Raw genomic sequence first — 22,778 nt, 5'->3', positions numbered from 1 at the left:
GCCTTAGTGTTCCATCAACCATGAAGCGTGATTCGCATGTATTTTAGCACCAGCCAAAAACTTCATTTTTATTCATCCCTTTCATCTTCCAGTTCCACAGTAAGTGCACTTTGCCACAAAACCAGGAGCAAAGCTTAAACTGAGAACTCCAATAAGTGCACAATCAATGGACATTTGAAGTTCTCTTCATTGGTTGTGTTTATCTTTAGTAAGACTGAGAATGTGTCTGAAGTACTTCCCAACACCCTGAGCATAAGCAGAACTACCACTTTCGGAAGGTGTATTTTAACCATAATAATATGTGTCCAGCATGGTCAAAGTAGTGACAGGCTCTTAAGAGGATTCAGTGGTCTGGTTGATCATGTTAATCAAAATAAGCAACTTTGGAGTGACAGTACATGGTTCCTTGACATACAATAAGAGAATATCGAACTCCAGAGGCATAATATAGCATTGTTTGGCAAAGAAGACCTCTTCCTGACCTTTCTTCCCTATCAGCAGATGTGCTAGCTAATCTAACAAATACGCAAATAGAATGGAAGACCATGGATATTCCTTTTCCAGTCCTCATTGAACTTGTCTTGGTTCTTGAGTAAATTCTTTTGTCTTCAGCTCAGCTTTAAGCTTCTTGTACAACAGTTTAGCCCATGTCTGCATTTCAGGGCCAAAATATATCCTTATTATGATCTAGAAAAGATGCCCTAAAGTAGGGAATTGCTGTTCAAGAAGGTCTGCCTATTTCATAACTTCGTCCATTATATGGAAGAGGTATCTTATGTTAGCTTATAGGCAGTGTACAGGAGTAAATCCCAGTGGTTCTCTTTCTGCCACATAACTAAAGCACTTCCATTTACCTTCTTACTCTATCTGCAGCCAAAAATGAAAATGTTGCCATTTAGCATCCTAATTTAAGTCTGCCATGCTAATTCCAGTAGAATACCACTTTCACCAACCAACATCAGAGTTGCTGGCTGGCGAACACAATTCCCAAAACAAGACAGTCTCTGAGAAGTAACAAGAGAAATAAACGAGAAGTGTCACCCAAACATATCAAAAGTGTTCAAACAGTCATAGTGGAATAAGGATGTTAAGGGGGCCTGAGTCATGATCATAATTGCAATAAGGAGCAATTAATAAAACATGCACTTTTCATATAAACCCAATGAAACACTTTATCAGAAATCAATGTTTGGCATTAGACTGTAATGCTCAGAACAGCCCCTAGAGGACACCACAATGAAAATACTGTTTGTAAGAAACATGGTTATGTTACCACATAGTTAGCCCCTAGAAGTATAACCACATCACTAGAAAAATTAATGAAAGTATTGCAGTGTAGCCATATATTTAGCCCCTAGGGGGAATAGTGCATAACACATTTTCAGGGCTAGCAGGCCTACTGCAATGATATGACAAACAGCCCTTAATACACAAACTACTCTCAGCTGTAAAACAAAAGTTCCAACCACAAGAGAGGTTCAAAATGAACTGAATGGTGGGAGGGTTATTATTTTGGGGTCCCCATTAACCTAGAGTGTGGACCAATGGATGACCTTGACAGAGAGAGTGTGTCATGCTGAGTTTGGTGGTGGCCCCATTGTCCTAGGACCACCACAGACTGAGTTATGAGCAAAACATGTTTTGTAAAACAAAAATGCCCTGCAAAGCATTATGGGACGACTGAGTGCAGCAAACATTGTAGTATGTTGACTGTAATGCTCAGACCACATCCTAGAGGACACCACAATAAAAAATATCAATTGTAAGAAAAGTGGTCATGAAACCATATCATTAGCCCCCAAAGGGCATAACCTTATGAAAATAAAATAGAATGGCAGAAAGTAATGTAGTGCAACAATATATTTAGCCCCTAGAGGGCATAGTGTATTACACATTTTCAGGACTAGCAGGCCTACTGCAATGATATTACAAACGACTCTTAGAACACAAACCACTCCAAGCTGTAAAACAAAAGTTCCAGCCATAAGAGAGCTTAACAAATCTTTTGCAGTGCAATAGATTTCACATTTTCTTGAGTTAGAGCTATTGGCATTGTAAATTCAGAACTGGTCTTTTCTTGCCACATAAATTGGTCAATCATCTCTCATAATTTTGTCTTTTCCTACCAATCAGCAGCTAGGCCACTTTACTTCCTGCGTAGCAGCTTTCTGGCCAACAGAAAACCCAAGAGATTGGTAAGTACATTTGAAAGGCTGCTATACCTTGGACAGGGATATCCACAGTGCAACCCAGTGTTATTGGAACACCTCAATAATCCAAGGGTTTTTTCACACCATGGTGGCTTACATGAGTACTCAGTAATCACATTTCACGAGAAACAGTCAGTTTTGATTACTTTAAAAGAAGCATATTTGATTCTAGTAGAATTAAAAAAAAAAAAAAAAAAAGTGGGGTATTGGATAAAACAAATACAGAACGTCTAGGATACGTCACACCAGACACGTTTGAAGTCATGGGCAAAGTGGGCAAAGACCCAGGACCCCAGTTTTCAGGAGGTCCCATAGAGTTAGCTCTGTTCTGTTCTGTCCGTTTTCCTTTAGTTTATTTTTAATGTGTGTGATGTCTGAGCATCTATTACAGATGTTCTGCAGAGAAATCTGTTTGTGTTTCATGCAACCTCCATAACAAAGTTTCTTTTGGATCAAAACCGGATTCATCTATGAGCAACTGGAGAGTGTAACATAGGTTTGCTCTAATATATATTAGTAGGCTGCTCCTGTGTTACAGTATTGAATCACAAATCACTTTCTGTAAATATTAGAAAAAACACGTTTAGAATCTGGCGAGTGTGCCTGCCCAGTGTCAGAGACCTGACCAAAGAGAGCATGAAAAATCTGAAACTGGATCATAAATTCAAAGCTGTTCAGACCAGGACCGCCGAAATACAGTTTGTATAGGGCCCACAATATCCTTAAGATGCCCCTTGACAGTCTCAAGATCCCTGGAGGACTTGCACCCAAAAGCATCACAGTATAGTGCAGTCGTTAAACCTGACCATCTCAATACCGCAGGACGTTTCACATCACAGAATCTCAGTACTTTAAGAGGCCACATGGCACAGTTCTTCACAGTAAAGGTGACTACTCATACCCCAGAATCTCAGTATTGAAAAGGGACTCCAATGCCATACTGTACTGGAGATGCCCCCACCTCTGAGTGTCACTGCTACCGTGGGTCTCGTACTACACTGCCTCACTTACACAAGTGAATGCTCACAAGCGAGGTTCTCAATACCACAGGGGCCACATGAGTCAGACACTTGCTAAAACTGACGGATGCTCCCACAAGCATCTTTGTACCTTCACTGGCCCACTATGTAGACATATGTGGGAGTTGACAGCCAGAATACTACTACAGTTTCAGTATTATCAGCATCAATACATTAGGGATAAACATAACCTGCAGTCTTACTACACAGAGCGAGGGCTTACACTAATGTCTGTCTAAACCAAAGAGGCAGAGTCATGCTTTAGAATCTCCCTCCACCAAGAGGGATTATTAGGATGTCACACAACAGTGGTACCTACTCAATACCAAGACACACAAGGGCTTCTCATGCAGGAGTCTCACTTCACTACACTCACATAGGCCATATCAGATCAGCAGGCAGAGCAACAGCACGGCGGCACAAGAGCTCCTCATCTTTTCCAGGACCGTTGTGGGTGCTGCATATTCAGACCTGGTTGAGGGGTCATGACTCTGTCTTGGGGACAAGCAGGTGTTGTCAAGGGCAGTGAGGTAAGCAGAGGGGGCTGGTTTGCCCCGTTGTTTCCAGTCAAAGACCAGGAGGGTGACACAGCGAGAGCTGCGAGGAGCGCCAGCAAAAGCCAACCTCAAGCAATGACCCGCCACCCGCTGACAAAGCCAATCCTCACCAGCAAGAGCCAACCAGCGGGCACGCACCCTGCACTACCTCCTGCCCAGGGAGCGAGCTGACCTCCAACTCAATGCTGGTAATGGCCCTGCCCCCTTTGGTCAACGGACGCTGAATTGGAAGCAAGCGTGTCGTCAGCATGTATCTTAGAGCAGCCAGCTTTCTTTCAACATTGGTCTGATCACTCACAAACATGGAACAAGCAATAGCGAAGGAAAAGAGACAGCCTTGTCATGACGTTAATGACGTCATCCCGCATGATGTCTGGCGGCCATCTTAAATTTGAGAAACATACATAAAATATTGTAACTGTAGCGCTTTGCTCTACGCATCGGCCACGTATAAGGAAAACACTGTAAACATAGTTTGTCCACAATTGTATTTGTGCGACAGGGGCGGAAATAGGTGCCCTAATAAAACAGCCTGTAACATTGGACCTCTGTCTTTGAATGCACTGCACATGTAACCAGAGAAGAATGTGATTTACAGCTCCGTATGGAGAAACGGACTGGAGCCACTGAAAACATCCAGTGCTTTGGTCAAACGCTCTTAGTGTAAGAAAAAAATAGTCCCTAAGCACATGTTACAGTGGCACAAGTGGAAGGGTACAAGTGCTTGGGCCATGCTCCGGGGGAGTGTACAGCTGAGGAAAAGGTGGGACAAAGAGGAAGGACTGACCGCTAGCAATCAAGGATTTTATAAGGACACTAAAACCAATGAAAAAGCAGCGAGCCCTCAAGTATATAAGTATATATCAAAGTATATACAAGAGGTTGTACGCTTATGCTCGACATAAAAAGGAACTGAATGGTGGGAGAGGTTATTATTTTGGAGTCCCCACTAACCTAATGTGGGGGCCCTTAGATGACCTAAACAGAGAGTGTGTTGCGCTGAATGCTTTGGTGTAGTCCCCTTGTCCTAGGTCCACCACAGGCTGAGTTATGGGCAAAAATGTTTCGAAAAAAAATGCTTGCAAAACATTATTGGTCAACTTTTCCTTAGTGCAGTGAATATTGTTGTATCGGCTCTCCTGCTGTCCATTATAAGTGTTTTTGGGAAAGCTATGGAGCATGAAGGAGAGAGCCAAAAGAAATGACTAATAAGGTAACAGTGTGCACAATGTGACCACTGCTCCAATACCGCTGATGGAGTTAGGGTGTTTGGGCTGTCTGCACTGTGAGGGCAATGGAGCACGAAGGGGGGGGAGAGAAAAGAAAAAAATAGTTCATCCATGCTGAAGTATATTGGCAATCGTGCAGTTATCTATTTAACAGGGTCAGTCTGCAAGGTGTTAACAGAAACGCCCGAAGGCAGGACAAATGTAAAGCAATTACCAACGACATCAAGGGATTTTTGAAAGGCTAGCCCATGAGCGAGTGAAAGTGATGGGTGTGAGGTGGGTGTGGTTAAAAGCCCACTGTACTTACAATAGGGCAGAGTGCTGCGTGCTCGACCTAAAAAGGAAGTCTTATTTCGAGAGTGGAAATCAAAAAGCAGGAAAAGCTTCCAATAGTATTTGTGTAAAAATAATGTAAGCAGTAGGGAGTAATCCCTCCCACCAGTAATGTCAATTTCTAATTATATAGCATTAATTGTATTCTGTTTCTTTCAAGAAATATGGTTGCACCTTCTTTCAGAGTTGACTTTTTATTTCCATCTCAGTCTTAATGCAGTTTGCTACTAGACTTTATTTGTATTTCTACATCTTCAGTTCACTTGTTCGCAAGCAGATAGGTTAGCTTTACTTTTGAAATTGTCCACCCACTTTTCGGAATGAGTTGGTGTTCGTTTGAACAGTAATGCTGTAACCCAGCCTCGGAAGGTTTTAGAAGAGATCTAACTATTTCAGATGTGTTCATTAGTCACACTTCCTCACTCCCCGTGATTTCTACGAGCACTACTCTCGAGTACCTGTTGTATAACAAATGTTCCAATAGTACAGATAGCATAAGAATCCCTTATTCGGGTTTCATTCCAGCAGCTGAAGTTAGCACTTTCCAGAGTTTGTGAGCTTTGTGGGGAGAAGCTGCCATAAAAGTAACTTTACTCCCAAGCTTAGTGTTTCCTTGTTGAGCACTTCTTTGATTCCTCTGCAGTGTAGTTACACCTAGTGCGATGGTACTACCAGCCTGTCCTCCAAAACCACCGTCACAGCTAATCTGGACTAGGTTTCCATTGAATTGAGAATTATGAATGCGCGAGGAGGCATTGATGTTGAAAAACAAAAGAAACGCACATGTATTGGTTTGGCCCGGATTGTGGTACTTTTGCAAGTCTCAGCACTATTAATACGATGATAGCAGGAGGTACGTGAATTGGTTTTTCCCTTATTGCCTTTTTATTTTTACACATTACTGCAGTGTTTTTTGCTTGTACTGGTTATTATCCCCTAGCACAGTTCACGCTAATATTCTAGCCTTTATGTTGCAGGCACTTCCCAGGGTCTTCTCAGCGGGGCTGGACATCACCGAGATGTGTGGAAAGAGCGCTGAGCACTATGCAGCGTTCTGGAGGGCTGTACAGGAGTTTTGGCTGAAGCTCTACACCTCAAATATGGTCACCGTCGCTGCCATCAATGTAAGTCTCTTTTACGGTTTCAGGGATTAATTATGAAGGGTGCTGTAGTTAAGGGCCTTGTGGGTCGTGCTGAGTGCAATAGCGTGTGGTACCTAATAAATTATAGTGTGATGCACACTGCAGCCAATGCAGTGAGCTATCTAGGTTCTAGTCCTGGTCTGCATGCCTTATTTTTTATCTTGGGGCCTTGTCTAGAGGATTCGTTCTTTTTCTGCTCTGGATGATTGTTATTGTACCAACTAAATCTTCTGCCTCTGATTTGCCTAATTTCTGTATGTTAGCAAATCGAGAATCTGCCTAGGCCATTCCTACCATCTTTACCAGAGGGTGTGCCTGTGCAAAAAGATGCCACTGTCTGCAATATCTAAAGCTCAACAACTGCTTACTTTTCGGAAGCCTTTGAATAACTCAGTCAAATTCAGAGTGTACTCATTTGTTGCACAGAGTTAGACAATGAGTAAATATTACATTGATTCTCTCGTGGAGATTCCTTTGCAATGGGGACCTCAGTTGGCCTTTCATCTTAATAGCACTATTTTAGAGCAATGTTTTCAATCATGAAAATACTTCCAGATGAAACAAACCTTGAAGCACTCTTATCAACACCTTAAACGCCGCCTCATTTCCCAGGTATTATCAGGTGTTACAGGAATCCCAGTAACTAACTAAACCCTAAGCATACTTCTACACCAAGTATGGCTTTGTAAGTCTGCATACATGGAAAATTGCTTTGTCATATCTGTGTTGGGCATTCTTGAGAACAAAGTGAACATCCAACTTGGAAAGATTCAATCAAATTGGAAAAATACACCCTCCACAATCTTTCAATTACCATTTTTCTTTTTTCCACAAATCAGAAATGAAGTTTTAATTTATTAGAAATATGGTATAAAAATGTTTAATTGCATGAGGCATCTAATAATTGTTAAATACTTAGAAATCTACCCCAGCACACTATCTATTCATGACCTATTGTTTTCATTTTTTGAATGGAAGACTTAAGGACAAATGCAATATGCTATTCTACTGTCCGTTCCTTGCCAACCTGTGCTGTCTTATCAAGACCTCTTTTTGCAATCTATATTTCTACGTTCATCACCCATTGAATTCCGAACCTGCTCTCTATATGTTCGCACCCAAGCGGAAAGCTGCTTAAGTTGTTAACCTGTACAGGGAATCCCAAACCCAGTCATTTACATGCATGAAAATTCTGAAGGACAGATTATAGTACGTTGTGAAAGTGGAGAAAAATATGCACATCACAGGACACACCTTTAGACTCCTGATTCACAGGAACTGTCTGTTTGAAACAAAGCCAGATTCTCCTTGTATGGGTGAGAATCTATGTAATGGTGATTGCACTCTTTAATATCATGTTATATTTGCAAAATGAAGTAAACTTTTATTTACCATTATCAGGTGGTCAAGAACAATGCATCTTCTGCAGACAGTAGGGTCTGACTTCTGTAGATGATGACTGGGTTGGAGGGGGATGGACAAGTTTCCAACTTACCGCTAAGTACTATGACTGCAACAAGAAACAGTGATGGGCAGAATTCATAAATTGATCTCTCCCACTGACGATTGCCCTAGGTTGCATTTCAGTCCACCATTTTTGTCACCCTGGCACTCTAGATAGAGCCCAGACCTTTGCAAATCAGTGTTGACCCTGCTCCAGTAAGGACAGTCTAGCCTGCACTGGAAGACTAATTCCCCTCCAGAATGGAGCACAAGCAACCCCAGACAAGCTTTGGCCTAATTATGCCTTCAGTATAGCTTGAGTACTATAACACAGTGGCCATGATATCCAGATCTGGAAATACCGGTCAGTCTTGGGACTTCTTCCTCTTCAAACAAAGTTAAATGCTTGTGTCAATCTTAGCCACTGCTAGCTAAAAGCCACAGGCATTAATCTCATGACCAGTTGTAGCAACTGGTCTCCTTTACTACCCACGAGAGTCAGTCTCTTGACATTCTGGCTAGTAATCCTTATGTAATGAGGATTCCATTGGTTCTTATCTCCAAGTTGGGCAGCATGGAGCACTTTTAACCTTGCCAATGATGCAGAGCATTTCATGCAGAACGATACAGAGCATGCCATCTCCTGCAGATCATGATTTTGGCACAGAGGTGTAGTCCGTTATCTAAATGATTGCTCGAGCCCTGGGCAAACACTCCCCAACCGCCCCCACCTCTAACCCACAACAACACCTTCTCCCCCAATCCGCTGCCTGGTTTGGATAACTTTCAATTATCCTTTTTTAGCTAAATGAAACTCTTGTGATGCCAACTAATATTGATTTACACTATAAAGTAGCCCAAAAGTGGCAAAAGAAATGTTCAACAAGCTGATAAATCCATTTATCTTTGAGCTTTGTATAAATTGTTTTGTCTTGCAAAAGCAATAAATTGTATAGAATTCAGTCTTTGCCTGTTCACACATAGTAGAAACGACATATTAAAGACCTGGATATTTAGAGGTTTAGTACATAATATTAAAACATAGGCTTGTGTAAGCGCTTGAGTTGCTGAATATTCATAATCGCAAGTATATACTCCTTAATTGTTGACATTCTGTCCACAATAAAGAAAATCAAAGCACTCCTCTGTGCTCCTCAGGTAAAAATATGAACATTTTGCTCTCAGTTCTCTTCACCTGCCGTACCCCTTATCTCCTCTTTCTATGTGTACACTTCAGTCCCTGGACTGTGGCCTCTGGCTCTGCTCATTAAGAGAAATGAAGGCAACCGGAGACCCGGTCAGAACAGCGGTATAGAGAAAGATCTAATGGGTAGGCAACGAAGAGGTTGCCGGGAGGTAGAGGCATGTAAGGGTGCGAGGGATGTAAGATAAAAAGAGAAAGGTGAGGTATCCCCAAGGAACAATACTGAGGGTTCGAGGAATGTGGAGAAAGAACATTCAGTAGGCAGTGTTTTAAGTGAGGGAGCGCGTTAGTGAAAGCTAGAGTGGAGGGAAGACGAACAGGAGGTTCGGTAGATTTAGAGGTACGTTAGACAGGTGCGCTAGTGTGGTAAGAACACGAGAGGTTTGACCAGTGTAAGGGGAGACGGAGTGGTGTAGTAGAGAGAATACAGAGAAGTGGGGTGTAGATCAGTGGGTCAGTAAGAGAGGTGAAACAAAGCAAGGTAGTGGGAGTGGTGAAGGGGAGAAAAAGAGGAGGTTTATAGAGAATAACAATTGAGACACAATTAAGAAAGAGGTTAAGTTCTTAAACTGCTAGGGGGAGAGGATGGCTTTGAGAGAGTGATTGTGAGAGGGGAAGATTCCCAGGTGGAGTAAAGAGATAAAATAGAGGCAGGGTATAGAGGATGAGTATAAATGGTGAAGGAGTAAACCGTAATGATAGAGACTGGAGGTAATAATGGAGGAAAAGACTGATTGATGGAAAGGACTTTGGTAGCAAGAAGATAGATGTAAAGGGGAACAGTAGGCGGGTGAGGGGCGAATAAGTGATGAGGCTAATTGGGAGGTTAAATATTGAGGAAAACGAAGGTGTGGTAGGGATGGATTTACTGGAGGATGTGTGGAGAGGTATGGTAATAAATATACGGAAAGTTAAGTTGAGAGGTTAAGTACAGCAAGAGATGGGTAAAGACTGGTTAGGCGGGGAGAACAGCAAGAGATTGATGAGCGGCTGAGAGATGCATAGAGGGGCCAGGTACAGGGTGGGATTAAGATAGATGTATGAGGTGAGGTAAAAAGGGATGCGACTGAGAAAAAGGAGGGATAGATGAATGAGAACTACACATGTGTGAGATCAAACTAGAACAGTGACGTGTAGAGCTAAATAGGCTTGGGAGAGTTGCAGGATAGAGACAGTGTTGAGGTAGCGATCTGCAGGGGACCACAGAATTGTGCTAGAGGTGAGGTTGTGAGGCAGGTGGATAGGGGTGTGGTAGAAGGAGATGGCAGGAAATCAGAGCAAGGCAATTGGAGAAGTGAGGTCGGGCGAAGGAAGGTGATTTACTGAGTAGAAGAGAATGGTGAAATGGAAAGATGTGGGAGGTTGAAAGAGACGGTAGACAGAGGGAGATAAGAGTAAATAAGAGGGAAGTAGAGAGAGGTAAACAATGGCGAGGATGGCTGGGAAAGAGGCGATAGTGAGTGGTGAGGTAAAAAGAGTGCGATAGATACCGGTAGGTTGTGAGAGAAGTTAAGATGGAGAAAGGGACAGATTAGAAAGAGGGGTAAAGATAGTTTTCTGAGTGTCCCTAACTCGTTACCAGGAGGCTCCTTGGACCCTGAGGGGTCCTGGCCAGTTGCCCACTTTTCCCAGGCCTTAAAACATTTCTGGTTGTACATAAACTCCTAGGGAAAAAAACGAATGCTAGTCTTTCTCACGCTTAGAAATCTTTTCCTGTCAAAATCAGGCTGGCTTAAAAAAATAACTCTAATTCACACGCTTTGTGAGGCAACCTTGCTCCCCTTTCCATAGAAGAGCTTTCTTGCCTTGCCAAGCTCCCTTCCTGGCGTACCCCATGCCCCACAGCCTGACAAGTCATGCACTCCACCCTTTCCATTACGTGCTATATATTCCTCCCCCTAAATGCTCCCCTCAATTGGATGCTGCTTGTTTCTTTCCCGATATATTTTTATTATTTATTTAATGTGTGCATAAATTGCCAGAAAAATATAAAACTTCAAGGCACCACTACAGTAGAGAGAGTAACAAGATTGAAATAAATACTGTATAAAACATTTAAAAAAAAAAAACACAAGTACATTAAAAAAAATACACAGGACAGCTGAATACGAAAAGTAACTAACTTAGACTGAAAGCTTGATAAAGCCCTCTTTGGCTTTGTAAATAGGCTTGTGCTAAACAAGTCCACTTTCATACAAAGCTGGGGGGGATACATATGCTATAAGACGGTTTCTTGATTAGATGAGGTGATATCTCTTTTCTGTTTTCAGGGTTCTTGTCCTGCTGGAGGTTGCTTAATGGCACTGGTCTGCGACTACAGAGTCATGGCTGATGATCCGAAATTTAGTATTGGACTCAATGAGACAAAGTTGGGAATTGTGGCACCTTTCTGGTAAAATCCTTAATGTAATCACTTATTTTTTTCAAGTTTCTTCATTTTATTTATTGTGAATGTACAAAGTGCTATTTGCGAGGAAGAGATGCTTTAGACTGTAAAGCCGATCAAAGGGGGAAGTAAGTGGAAGCTGAGAGTGTGCATGATGGGCTGGAACGTGCAAGTACTTGTAGAGAGCAACAAATAGAGACAGGCTCATTGAAATGGTGTGTGGTTTTTAGGGGGCCCAGTATGATAAAAGGTTAAAAAGAAATTACTTTAGTATTGTTTGGGATTATAGCAGGCTGGCTCGTTTCTGAAGGGTAATATGAGGTAATCCCACTTAATAGAGGCTTAATTTGACACTGTATTCTCAAAGAGGTTATCTGGAACATGTAGCCACTGAGAGTAGTAAAGCAGGGTTGGTTTATTTTACTTGTATTGCCAGTGCCTGGAAAGCCTCTCTGCAAGGTGTTAGGGTTGGTCTTGTGCAGTGCTTAGTGAAGCAAAGGGTTTCAAATTCGATGTGAGCGTTCATGGCAGACAATTTAGAGATTGATTTGCAGTGTTCTCAAGGCTTGAGAGTGTACAGTAGCATGGCTGCTCTGTTTTTAGTTTGTTGGGTTTGCACTCTGGTGGCAGGGAAATCTGATGCGGAAGGATTTGTGGTACTACGTTGTATTCTGGTTTGACCAAGAAAAGGCCTGAGGTGCCCAAAATGAGTTAAGTGAGTTTCCCAACCAGAATGAGGAGATGGTTACAGCTGTTTTAAGTGTTTGTTTATTTTTTTAATATATATATATGTTCGATGGCATGTGTAGCTGCAGATACACATGCTGTGCACATCCCATCTGGTGTTGTGCTATATATATTATATATATATATATATATAATTGCCTTAGCCCCGAGGTTCAGACAGTTATAAAATGGTCAACAGATAATCAAGTTGAGCAATGAATACCACAAAAAAAGATAGGTTGACATGGGATTTCATTTCATAGAGATTATTCTTAAACCAGCATTAGTGTTAGATCAATCGATCCGTTTTACACTTTTTTGTTGGGGGAAGAGGGGAGGGAACTCATAACCTGTCCAAATCTAGTTAATTTATTCACTCTGGGACTTGTTTTAGGCCAATGAATCTTTTGACCCTGATTTGAAGACACCTTAGGACGAGATAACTGATCAACATGTCAATCAGCAAGTAAATAACGTCATCAATTAGACTCAGAAACCACCATGACCTTTCAGTCATGAATAACCACACCAGATTAGTACGATTTTGTGATGTTTATTCCCTATTGATTACAATTCTACTAACAAGTTTATTAGTCTCAAAACTATGGAACACATCAGCATTGTCATAATCTGGCAACTCGAATAAGATTTCATCAAAGCAAAGATCACAAACATTAGCACCTAGCACAACTTCAGCATGAATTAACATTAGCAGAGTATCATTAGAGCATTATTCAACAAAGCATTGATTCAGTCATTTGTCTATTTGCGTCCGTTTAGTGAACCCCTTAACTAATCTCGAATTAGCATTAGCATTGGCATGTTGGGCTTCATGCAAAACAATTTAGTAACACAAATTTGGAAAACATCTATCTATGGTCTCTGTCAAAAGAAGCAGTTGGTACTTAGAAAGGAAAGGCAATCCGACAAATACAATTTCATCATCAATAGTTACCCTCCGTAAATGGGTCAGCATACAGAGTCAGGCTTCGTCCTCAGGATGTCAGTTGATTCACCATCAGCCAGGGAATTCAGCAAGCCGGGTAAGAAGGGACACTTCCTTCATAAGGAGGAGAAGTATAGGACGGGCAAGATAAGGGCAAGGATGGTTTGAAAATTAAATAGCAAAGTCTCTATGCAGAGTGACAAAGTGTCTGGGTCATAGCAAAAGTTTGCAATCGCATCTCCTAATGGCTCCTTGTGTCAAAGGTTTTTATCCCTTTTCTGTTGTACAGTCCCCTAATTTCTGATTGAATAGGGTTGGTACCCAACTATCTCCATCCAATGGGTTTCACTGGTAATATCAAAATTTGTCACCCCATAACAGTTCTCCCGTAGTTTATTGGTTCTTGTGATTGACGTCTCCAGCGGGTAGAATGTCTGGTATGATTTCATACTCTCGTGGTCCTCTCGCATCTTCAGTCAGTAGATCCATTGTCTGTACCGGTTTAGGCGACCTTGTACCTGTATCTAGTCTACACTGTTGCATTCAGCAAAAATTAGTTCATAAACATTGCATGTTCATTTTTTAGTATAAGAGCTACGCTCCCTCAAGACCAAGTAAGCTCATCTTGGGCCAATAATATATGGTCCTATGATTCTTTATCATTTGTCTGTTTCTTTTCCTGTACTTTCAGGTTATGAATTGACACTGGAGTAACACATGTTCTGTCTGTAACTGTACAGTTAATTGTTGAGCCTGCATTGCTCTGAATCTTTGAATGCAAAAGTGCCTGTACCAACGTCTGATCCTGCACAAGGATCCATAGCTCATATGTTTATTCGTTAGAGTTATTTACCCAACTTGGGAGCTTACTTGGAGTTTCGCAGAGCTGGGCATTCGCCATAAAAAGTGACATGTTCTGTTTGTTGTGTTTAGAGTGCCATTTACACCGGTGTACTCCTAATACGGAGAAGGGCACATCTTCAGCTTATCCACAACTTACAACAGACAAACTCTAAATAAGGCCCTTCTAATATTTGTGAGCCTTTAATACCTCGGCCAGTGTTCGTACTTTATTAGTTGGTGTGCTGATTTGCAGTAATTCTTTATTCTCTAACTGCTATGATTTTCCTCATAGTACAACAAGAGCCAACCCAGGCAAGCAGAGTAATCCCCCATTATTATAAGGACATGCAATACTGTGTTTTGTAAAAATTTGGCCCATTGAGTCACAGTGGTGTATCTGGTCAGCATGGAGATTTGATTCTCTGGGAACCTGGTCGATTATTAAGTTCTTAATCACAATAATTATTGTAGGTAATTCTAATACACCAAAGGCCCATTGGAGCAGTAATTCGGCCCTAGGTCCGCATTACTATACTTTTTCTAAGATGTCTCTTGTTAGGTGGCAGATTTGAGGTGCCTTATGTGGTTGGCCAAATGACTCAATTACTGATGAGTTCTAAGGGCTTTATCACCGCCCTTTTAAAACTAAACGGAATACATCTGGTTCAGCCAAAACCCCGCCAAAGTCCAGGACAGTGGTTCTTAACCTGTGGGCCAGGGGCCCATGGAGGCATGCATCACCTACTCAGGAGGTAAGAGATTGCTTAGAAAATTAATTATTAACAGTAAAAAAGTGTATGTACACAAAAAAGCAAAGTGTAAAATTTGAAATGATAAAACTCTGTAAATGTGAAGAAATTTGAAATTGGAGACTAAAAACTAATTTGGTATTTCCCGATTCATTTGATGGAGCAGTGCAAGCACATCAAACAAAATATAGTGTGGCTGAAAGGTGGCCTGAGTTGAATTTAGAAAAGCTCCAACCTTCCATTATTTATTTATTCATTAATTTATTTTTATATATATATATAATCTGTGTATTTGTTTGATGGATATTTTTTTCCGTATTGTGTATTGTTTTGCAGTTTAAATCATCAAACGTACTTAGACTGTGGTCCCCGGATTCCAACAGTGGCTCAGTGGGTGGTCTCCGAATTCCACAATGGTTCATAGGAGGTCTTCGGATTCTAGTAATTAAGTGGAAGTACACAGTCATCTGAATTTTAAAACCACTGCACTGGGTCCAGCACCTTTTTGCAACAAGTAAAATGGTTGAGTAGTGAAGTCTCAGTGATAATGCTGGATTCCCAAGTAGCATATATCTCTATGGACCAAACATGGGAACGCAGGGAAATTGTCTTCCGTGGAAAATGGTAGTGGGTGATGAGGAAAAAGGCTGTACTTGCTGCAGTTGATCCTTAGGTCGGACACCATGCCAACATTTGTGTTGTTCCTCCAGTATAAAAGGGATGCACTGTACCAGTTCATATATATTGTCCCACAAGGACCGTTGACCAGATTCCAGAAAAAAAAGCCCATGTTATAATACATTGAGTGTTTACTGCAACGCAGGGTGTTTTCCCAGGTGGCCCTCCTGTTTATTGGGTAATGTTGTGGCTCTGTAATAAACAATGATTATCTGGCACACCTTTGGTAGGATCATGACCTGTACCTATGACAATCATAAATCGTACACATGCCAGCATACAGCACACCTATCCAGGCTGTTATGCAGCCAACCTGATTATTTTTACATATATTTTTTTTAGTCTTTCATCCATGCAATTAATAAAAAAAGAACATTACAAAACCTGTACAATGGACTGCATGTATCAAAAAATGAGTTTCATTTTATCAGCTTAAGACTGGGCAACAGAGTCCATAATCTGATGTGAAATGATTTTAATTTCAGTTGTAGACAAAATATTGTAGATTTAGCTTCCCACTTGATCCGGTCCATGACACCCACCTTCACTACCTGGTTTACTCCTTAGTTACACGGCCCCATTCTGTAAGAAGTCGGATTTTAATGTTGGGTGTTTGACCACCGACCTCAGTGAACAGTCACAACTCTTGTTGGTGTGAACCCTGCAAGTCACTAAATAAGACTAAGCTCAACCCCCTGGTAGCTACGTCACAGAGCACATAGGCTTAATGTGGAACAATGTGCATGTGTTAAGTACCACTCAGAAATAAATTAAAAATGTGAAACAATAAATAAATCCCACAACAAATTAGAATAATCAGAGTACAATTTATGGATCAAATCTTTTTTATTGAGTTTAACATATAAAAGCACATTGTGTAAATCGCAAGCGAGTCAACCTCCCAGCTACAGTGTTTCAGTCTGACATCCAAGAGGGCATGCACATGAACTCCCTTTTTCGCCCACTTCCAAACTTTTAGAAGAGCAAGGTAGGTAAAGACAGTGGCCTATTGACTTTAGTGCTTCGTGCATAAATAAACATAACATAAGAAGAATTAAACAGCAGAAAAACTGTGCCTCCCCCGACGAACATATCACTCCTCTCCCCAGGAATCCCCCCATCTCAACAGGCCAACATTGTGCCAAGTCGCCACCAGCCAAACACCTACTAGGAAGAGGCATATTCAACCCCAGGACCCTCAAGTAAGCCGGGCATGTCAGTTCCGTGAACTCTGTTGACAGTATCTCAAGGAACGGCTTCCATAACGTATTTATGTCACCCACTCTCTGCTGAGAAACCAGCGTAAGCTTCTCCATTGCAAGAATAAACCACAGCTTCTGAAGCCAGGTCGCATATGTCGGTACCCTGTCCGTCCCCCATAAGGCTAGGATAGATTGCACAGCTGGCCATGGTGCCAGCGCCATCTGTCGCCCTCTCAGGGAACGTAGGGGGAAGGAGGGGGTTGGGCAAACCCAGAAGTATATATGATGGAAACCTAGGGAGCTCGGTCCGTAACACTTTATCAATATAGTCTAAAATGCTCGTCCAATATCTCTGAAGTTTGGGGCAGTGCCAGAGCAGATGTACCAGCGAACCTGTGTTACCACACCCCCTCCAGCAAAGGCTGGGCCTGGTAGGGTCCCATGAGTGTACCCTGGCTGGAGTGTAATACCAATAGGAAGCCACTTTATATGCCGTCTCGGTCCCTGCTGCATTGAAAGCTGTGTGATGTGCTCTATAGTATATATTTTCCCATTCTTCGTCAGAGAACTCCCTCTCCAGCTCTCTCTCCTATCTTAGTTGCCCCTTAGTCTTAGGCAAGCGTTCTTTTCCTTGTAAGAGTCTATACAGCTCTGAGAGGACACGCCTGTCATCCTTCTTTGTCAAAAGCCATTTTTCGAACAGCGTGAGTAGCCTATCCATCAGAGCTCTGTTCGCCAGCAGAAGAGCCCAATGCCTCACCTGGTAGTACATTAATCTATCTGCCTCTGTCAGGCCATATGTTTCTCCATCTGATCAAAGGAGACAACTCCCTGTGCATCAAACAGGCTCCCCACCCTTTTACAGCCTCCATCATACCAGCGGCGTAGAGCCTCCAGACATAGCCCAGGCTCAAAATCAGGATTCGCCCCTATCGGGGTCATGGGGGACGGAAATGACGTAAGCCCTGCCCGACACGCCACGGCATCCCAGAAACGGAGCGTCGCTCCCGTAATCAGGGAGGAGTATAGGCCCGGCGTCCTATGTCAACATCAAAGCCAAGGTTCCTTCCAAATGTGTGATCCCGCTACCGCCTGATCCATGAAGCACCAGTGCTTCTCAGTAAGTGGACGACTCCACTCCAAGAGAAAGCGTAACTGTGCTGCCTGATATCGTATGAGGCAGGGGACCACCAGCCCCCCTCTGCTCTAGGGCGATATAAAAGTCTTCTAGGGAGCCGTGCAGGGCGCCCATCCCATATAAACTTAAGTATTGCCGACTGAAGAGTCGCTAATGCACGAGGCAGGGAGCCAGAGGCAACGCCTGGAAAACGTACAATATACGCAGTAATGTGGTCATCTTCACTGCCGCCATCCTGCCCAGCCAGGAAAGTTTATGTTTCGCCCAGCTCTCCAAATCGCGCTACACCTCCCTGACCAATGTCTCATAATTCAAGCTCACCGTCTTCGTAACTGAAGACGCTAGATCAATACCCAAGTAAGGGAGCTGTGATGAGGACCAAAGAAACGGGAATCGAGTCTTCAACTCTTCTCACGCTCTGGGTTCACCGACAAGCTAAGGACTTGGGATTTCTGCATATTTACCCGGAACCGGAGATCTGACCAAACTCCTATTATCGCCATTAGTTCAGACAGTGAGGTCGCGGGCTCAGAGAGGGTAAGAATCACATAATCCGCATAAAGTGTGAAAAGGTGGTGATCCCCTCCAAACTTCACCCCAGAGACCAAGGGGCTGTTGCATAGACGCTGAGCGAAAGGCTCCATGTAAAGCACAAACAAAAGAGGGGAAAGAGGGCACCCCTGTCGGGTCCCCCGTCCAATCGGGAACATCAAAGAGACTGTACCATTAACCCGGACAGCAGCCCTAGGTGAGCGATAAATGCACTGAACCCATTTCCTGAAGGCCGGGCCCAAACCATAACACTCCAAGACCCGAAATAAGTAAGGCCAGTGGACCCTATCAAACGCCTTCTCTGCGTCAATAGAGAGGAGCAGCGTCTCCCTGCGTGAGCTTAGTTTTATCTATCAACTGTAACAGTCGCTTTATGTTATCACTGCACTGATGATTGGGTATTAAGCCCGCCTGGTCTGGATCTATAAGACCCGGCATATAGGGGTTAAGGCGATGGGCCAGTATTCCAATAAAGAGCTTAGCGTCTATGTTCAAAAGCGAGATTGGTCTGTACGAAGCACACTCCTTGGGATCTTTCCCTTGCTTGTGAATCACCGTAATGGTAGCTTTGGACATGCTGGGTACAAGCGTCTCTGACTTCTGAAAGGAGTTAAAAAGACGCGCCAGAAGCGGAGCAAGTTCAGCGCAGAAAGTTTTATAAAAGAGCGCCGTAAAGCCATCAGGGCCAGGGGACTTCCCAACCTTAAGCCGTGATATTGCCAAGATAACCTCCTCCACTCGAATAGCCTGATCTAGGGAAGACTCTTCCCTCTCCGCGAGCGGAGTAATTGCTATCCCTGCCAGAAATGCAGCTGGATTCGCATCTCTCTGGGTATCAGCTGTATACAATACCCGGTAATATTTGGCGAACGCTTCTGCAATGTGATCGTCTCTGTGAGCCTCCCTCCCTAAAGGTGAGCGGACCATTTTTAACGCTGCTGCACGCTGTGCTCTCAACCGATGTGCCAGGCGCCTGCCACACCTATTACTCTCAATGTAGTATTTATGCTTAAGCCACGCTATTGCATACTCTGCTCTGTCCCAGTCCAACCGCTTCAGGTGCTGCCTCATTTTCTCCAGTTCCCGCCAAATTCTTGGAGCACACGTGGATTTATGGGATCGCTCCAATGCTGCCACCCTTTGTTCTAGCGCCGCCCTCTTCTTTCTCCTCGCTCTATTATCTCTTGCGGATAACAACGTTACCTCCCCCCGCACCACTGCCTTCAGAGCCTCCCACAGGGACTCCGAGCTAGTTATCCCATCATCATTGTGGTTAAGGTAATCCAAAATCATGCGCCAAAGCGACTCCTCAGTTTCTCTATTCTGCAAGATCGCGTCCCTGAAACGCCAGCTCGAGATTCCCACCCGACCCACATCCACTCCAATCTCCACCGTGATAGGCGCATGAGCTGTAAGGGCCCTGGGCTCTATTGTGGTCTCTCGGACTCGAGAAGCGAGCTCCTGTGAAGCCAGAAAGAAGTCAATCCGTGCGTATGTCTTGGTAGCTGCTGAATAAAAGGAGTAGTCCCTAAGCGAAGGATGTGATCTCTGCCAAATATCCTCTAGTTCACACTCTGCCAACCACTGTCGCCCTGCCGTCGTCAACGCCCCCGTCTGCCCAAAGCGGTGCCCCGATCTGTCCAGCTCATTGTCCATTACCAAATTAAAATCACCTCCCACTAACACAGCACTATCGTGTGTCGCAAGCACCGGGGCAATTGCCTTTTTCAGGAAGGATTCTTGCTGCGCATAGGGGGCATACAGAGAGGCAATGGTAAAGCAGTAGGCCCCCACCTGTAGTCTAAGGGCCAGGAATCTCCCCCGCACCTCATGAATCTGCGCTACCACTTCCCCAGAGAAGGTCTTTGAAAATAGTATTGCCACACCGGCATGTTTCGTGGGGGACGAGGACCAGAACTGTCTAGGAAACCACTTTGAGCGCATACGAAATGTGTCCCTAGCCAGCAGATGCGTTTCCTGTAAAAGGCAAACATGGCTACCAGAGCGCTCAAGCGTCGACAGGATCGCTAATCTCTTGGCCGGACTGTTAAGACCTCGGACATTCAAGCTTAGGCACTTAAGAGACATGTGATCCAGTGTCAAAAGACCTCATGGGGAGGGTCCACCAGGGGAGCCCGCGCTCAGACCCGTCCCCAGGCCGCTCCGAACGAAGGGGCCCGGCAGCCGAGGTAATCTGTATACAAGATCTAGGGGAAACACACCAACTTACAACCATAACGCACAACAGGTGCACATAACTATAAAGTCCTCTATCACTCATCTCCTAAGAGGCAAAGTCTCAACAGGGGCAGCACAATCACTTAAGTCCGTCGTGTAGCGTCCACCGACTCCGCCGCCCAGGCCCCATCGCAGCAGTCATGTAACCTGAATCGCTGCGGCCCACTCCCAGGCCATCGCCGCGGCCCTCTAGCCATTAAGTCTATGTTCCAGCGGCCACACTACTGAGTACTGATTGCCGCTCCTGGGCCTGCTCCGAAGTCGTCGGTCGCTGCTGTTTCCTTTTCCTCTCCTTGCGCCGCCATCTGTCGATCCCCATCAGCTAAGAGTGTGGATGCACCCTCTTCCTGGGTGTCTTCCTCCAAACGAAGGATCTTTCTCGCTTCCGGGACTGATTTCACCTGGCGGAGCTGTTCTTCTCAACGGAAAGTGAGGCGGAAAGGATGTCCCCAAAAGTATGATATTGAGTGCGCCCGCAGGTGCTCCATTATGGGCTTAAATTCGTGCTGCCTCTGCAGAGTCCGCAGCGAGAGGTCTTGAAATAATTGGAGCGTGTGCCCTCGTAACTGGATCTGCGGGAGATTACGGGCCCTCTGCAAGATGCTTTCTTTAAGGCCATAATTATGAACACATGCCAAGATATCAGGTGGACGCTCTCCGGGTCCGCCGATGCGCCCGCACGATGGACCCTGTCTAATGTAATCTCCCGGGCACCCTCCAGGCCAAGCACAGAGTCAAACAGTGCCACCACAAATTCTCTGATATCGTCCTTCTCTGCTCAGAGTAGCACACCTCAGATGCAAATGTTATGCCGTTGCGACCTATTTTCCAAGTCTTCAACCGCAGACTGGAGGAGCTCTTGCTGGTCCTGAAGGCGTATGACCTCTTGTTGCATGCCCGCCAACTCCTCGCCTCGAGATCTCGCCATCCTCAACCTGGGCCACACGCTCACCCAGAGACGTGACCTCCCCTCGAAGCTCTTTCACCTCTTGAAAAATGTCTCTATGAAGTTCCTGCAGGTCGCTCCGCAGCGAGTCAAACAATGAGGTAAGGAAACCTTTTGTGACCGGGGCCTCCCCGTCTTCCTCAGTCTCTCCACATGCTTCCGGAGACCGACCCGCCGCTGAGCCCTCAGCCGATTTGCCCTGCACCGGGTGGGATCTGGTCAGCATTTCTCTCAACAACTAATCTCGTTTTGGCTTGGAAGACATCTTAGCCCCAGGTACCTCTTTCGTCGCGTCTAGAGCCTCTTCGCACAGCTTGGTATGGGCCAAGTTGCCAGATCCTTCACTGTATGTCCTTGAAACTCTGGGCGCTAATTTCTACTTCTAGCGCGGCCCAAAGTTCGTAGGCCCATAGCATGCCCCAAACTCCTTCTGTCGACCGCACCGCCGATATGTGGCCCAACCCCTTAGCGCCCATCCAAGCTCCACCAACTCGGAGCAGGGGCGCTAATATGTTGCGTAGCGCCCTATCGTGTCTGGGACCTCTAGTCCGCAGCAGCGCTACAATGAAATGGCCGCTGCGGGCCGCAGAGAGCCACCTCACCTCCGCTCCACAACAGGACCACCGTCACTAGGGCCAGCACCCTCCGCTGCACCGTCGCGGGCCCAAGTAGCCCCTGCGTCACTCCGGGGTGCCGGCCGGTCACCGTGCATGCAGCCAGCCCACGCGGCACTGCCGCCCCACGTCGCGGTCGATGCCGCAGGGCCCAACACCGCCGGTGCTCTCCTTGGAGGGCAACTCGACCCTCCCCCGAAGCGTCCGCTGCCTCTTGGCCCCTCTCAGCAATCCAGGAGAGTCCGGAGGTCCCAAAAACGGGGCCGCAATGCTTTAATTGGGACCCTGGCGGCAGAGCTCAGACGGACGCTTCTGCTCACGCTGGCATCTTTGCCACGCCCCCCCCAGAGTACAATTTAATGAACAAAAAGACAAAACTCCAATAAGAGGTACCAGATATAACTTTTAAAATATTTTAAGCAGAAATTGTGCCAAAAAGCACAAACCACCAGTGAAAATCAATGGTCATGGTAGACCAGGACCCAGGTGTAAATTGAGGCTGACTACATGGAGCGCCAGTCGGATACACCAACCAGATTCGTCTTTGTCAAGGATTTACTACCAACTTAGTCCGGTAAGTCCCAATCCACCACAGGATTTCACTTCCGAGTTCCCCATCAGAA

General features: G+C 44.6%; 1 protein-coding gene across 1 annotated transcript in view; it reads left to right on the top strand.

The window, feature by feature from the left end:
* ECI1 (enoyl-CoA delta isomerase 1) overlaps positions 1-22,778 on the top strand; it is a 51,123-nt gene that overhangs the window by 8,100 nt on the left and 20,245 nt on the right. The window contains exons 4-5 of the mRNA XM_069210440.1: positions 6,326-6,472; positions 11,408-11,529. Coding sequence (XP_069066541.1) covers positions 6,326-6,472; positions 11,408-11,529 — 269 coding nt within the window. The remainder of the gene's footprint in view (positions 1-6,325; positions 6,473-11,407; positions 11,530-22,778) is intronic.

This window comes from Pleurodeles waltl, chromosome 10 (assembly GCF_031143425.1).
Source record: "Pleurodeles waltl isolate 20211129_DDA chromosome 10, aPleWal1.hap1.20221129, whole genome shotgun sequence".
In the NCBI taxonomy this organism is placed as follows: Eukaryota; Metazoa; Chordata; class Amphibia; order Caudata; family Salamandridae; genus Pleurodeles; species Pleurodeles waltl.
Note: the sequence above shows the minus strand (reverse complement) of the source record. Positions and strands in the feature narration are given on the sequence as shown.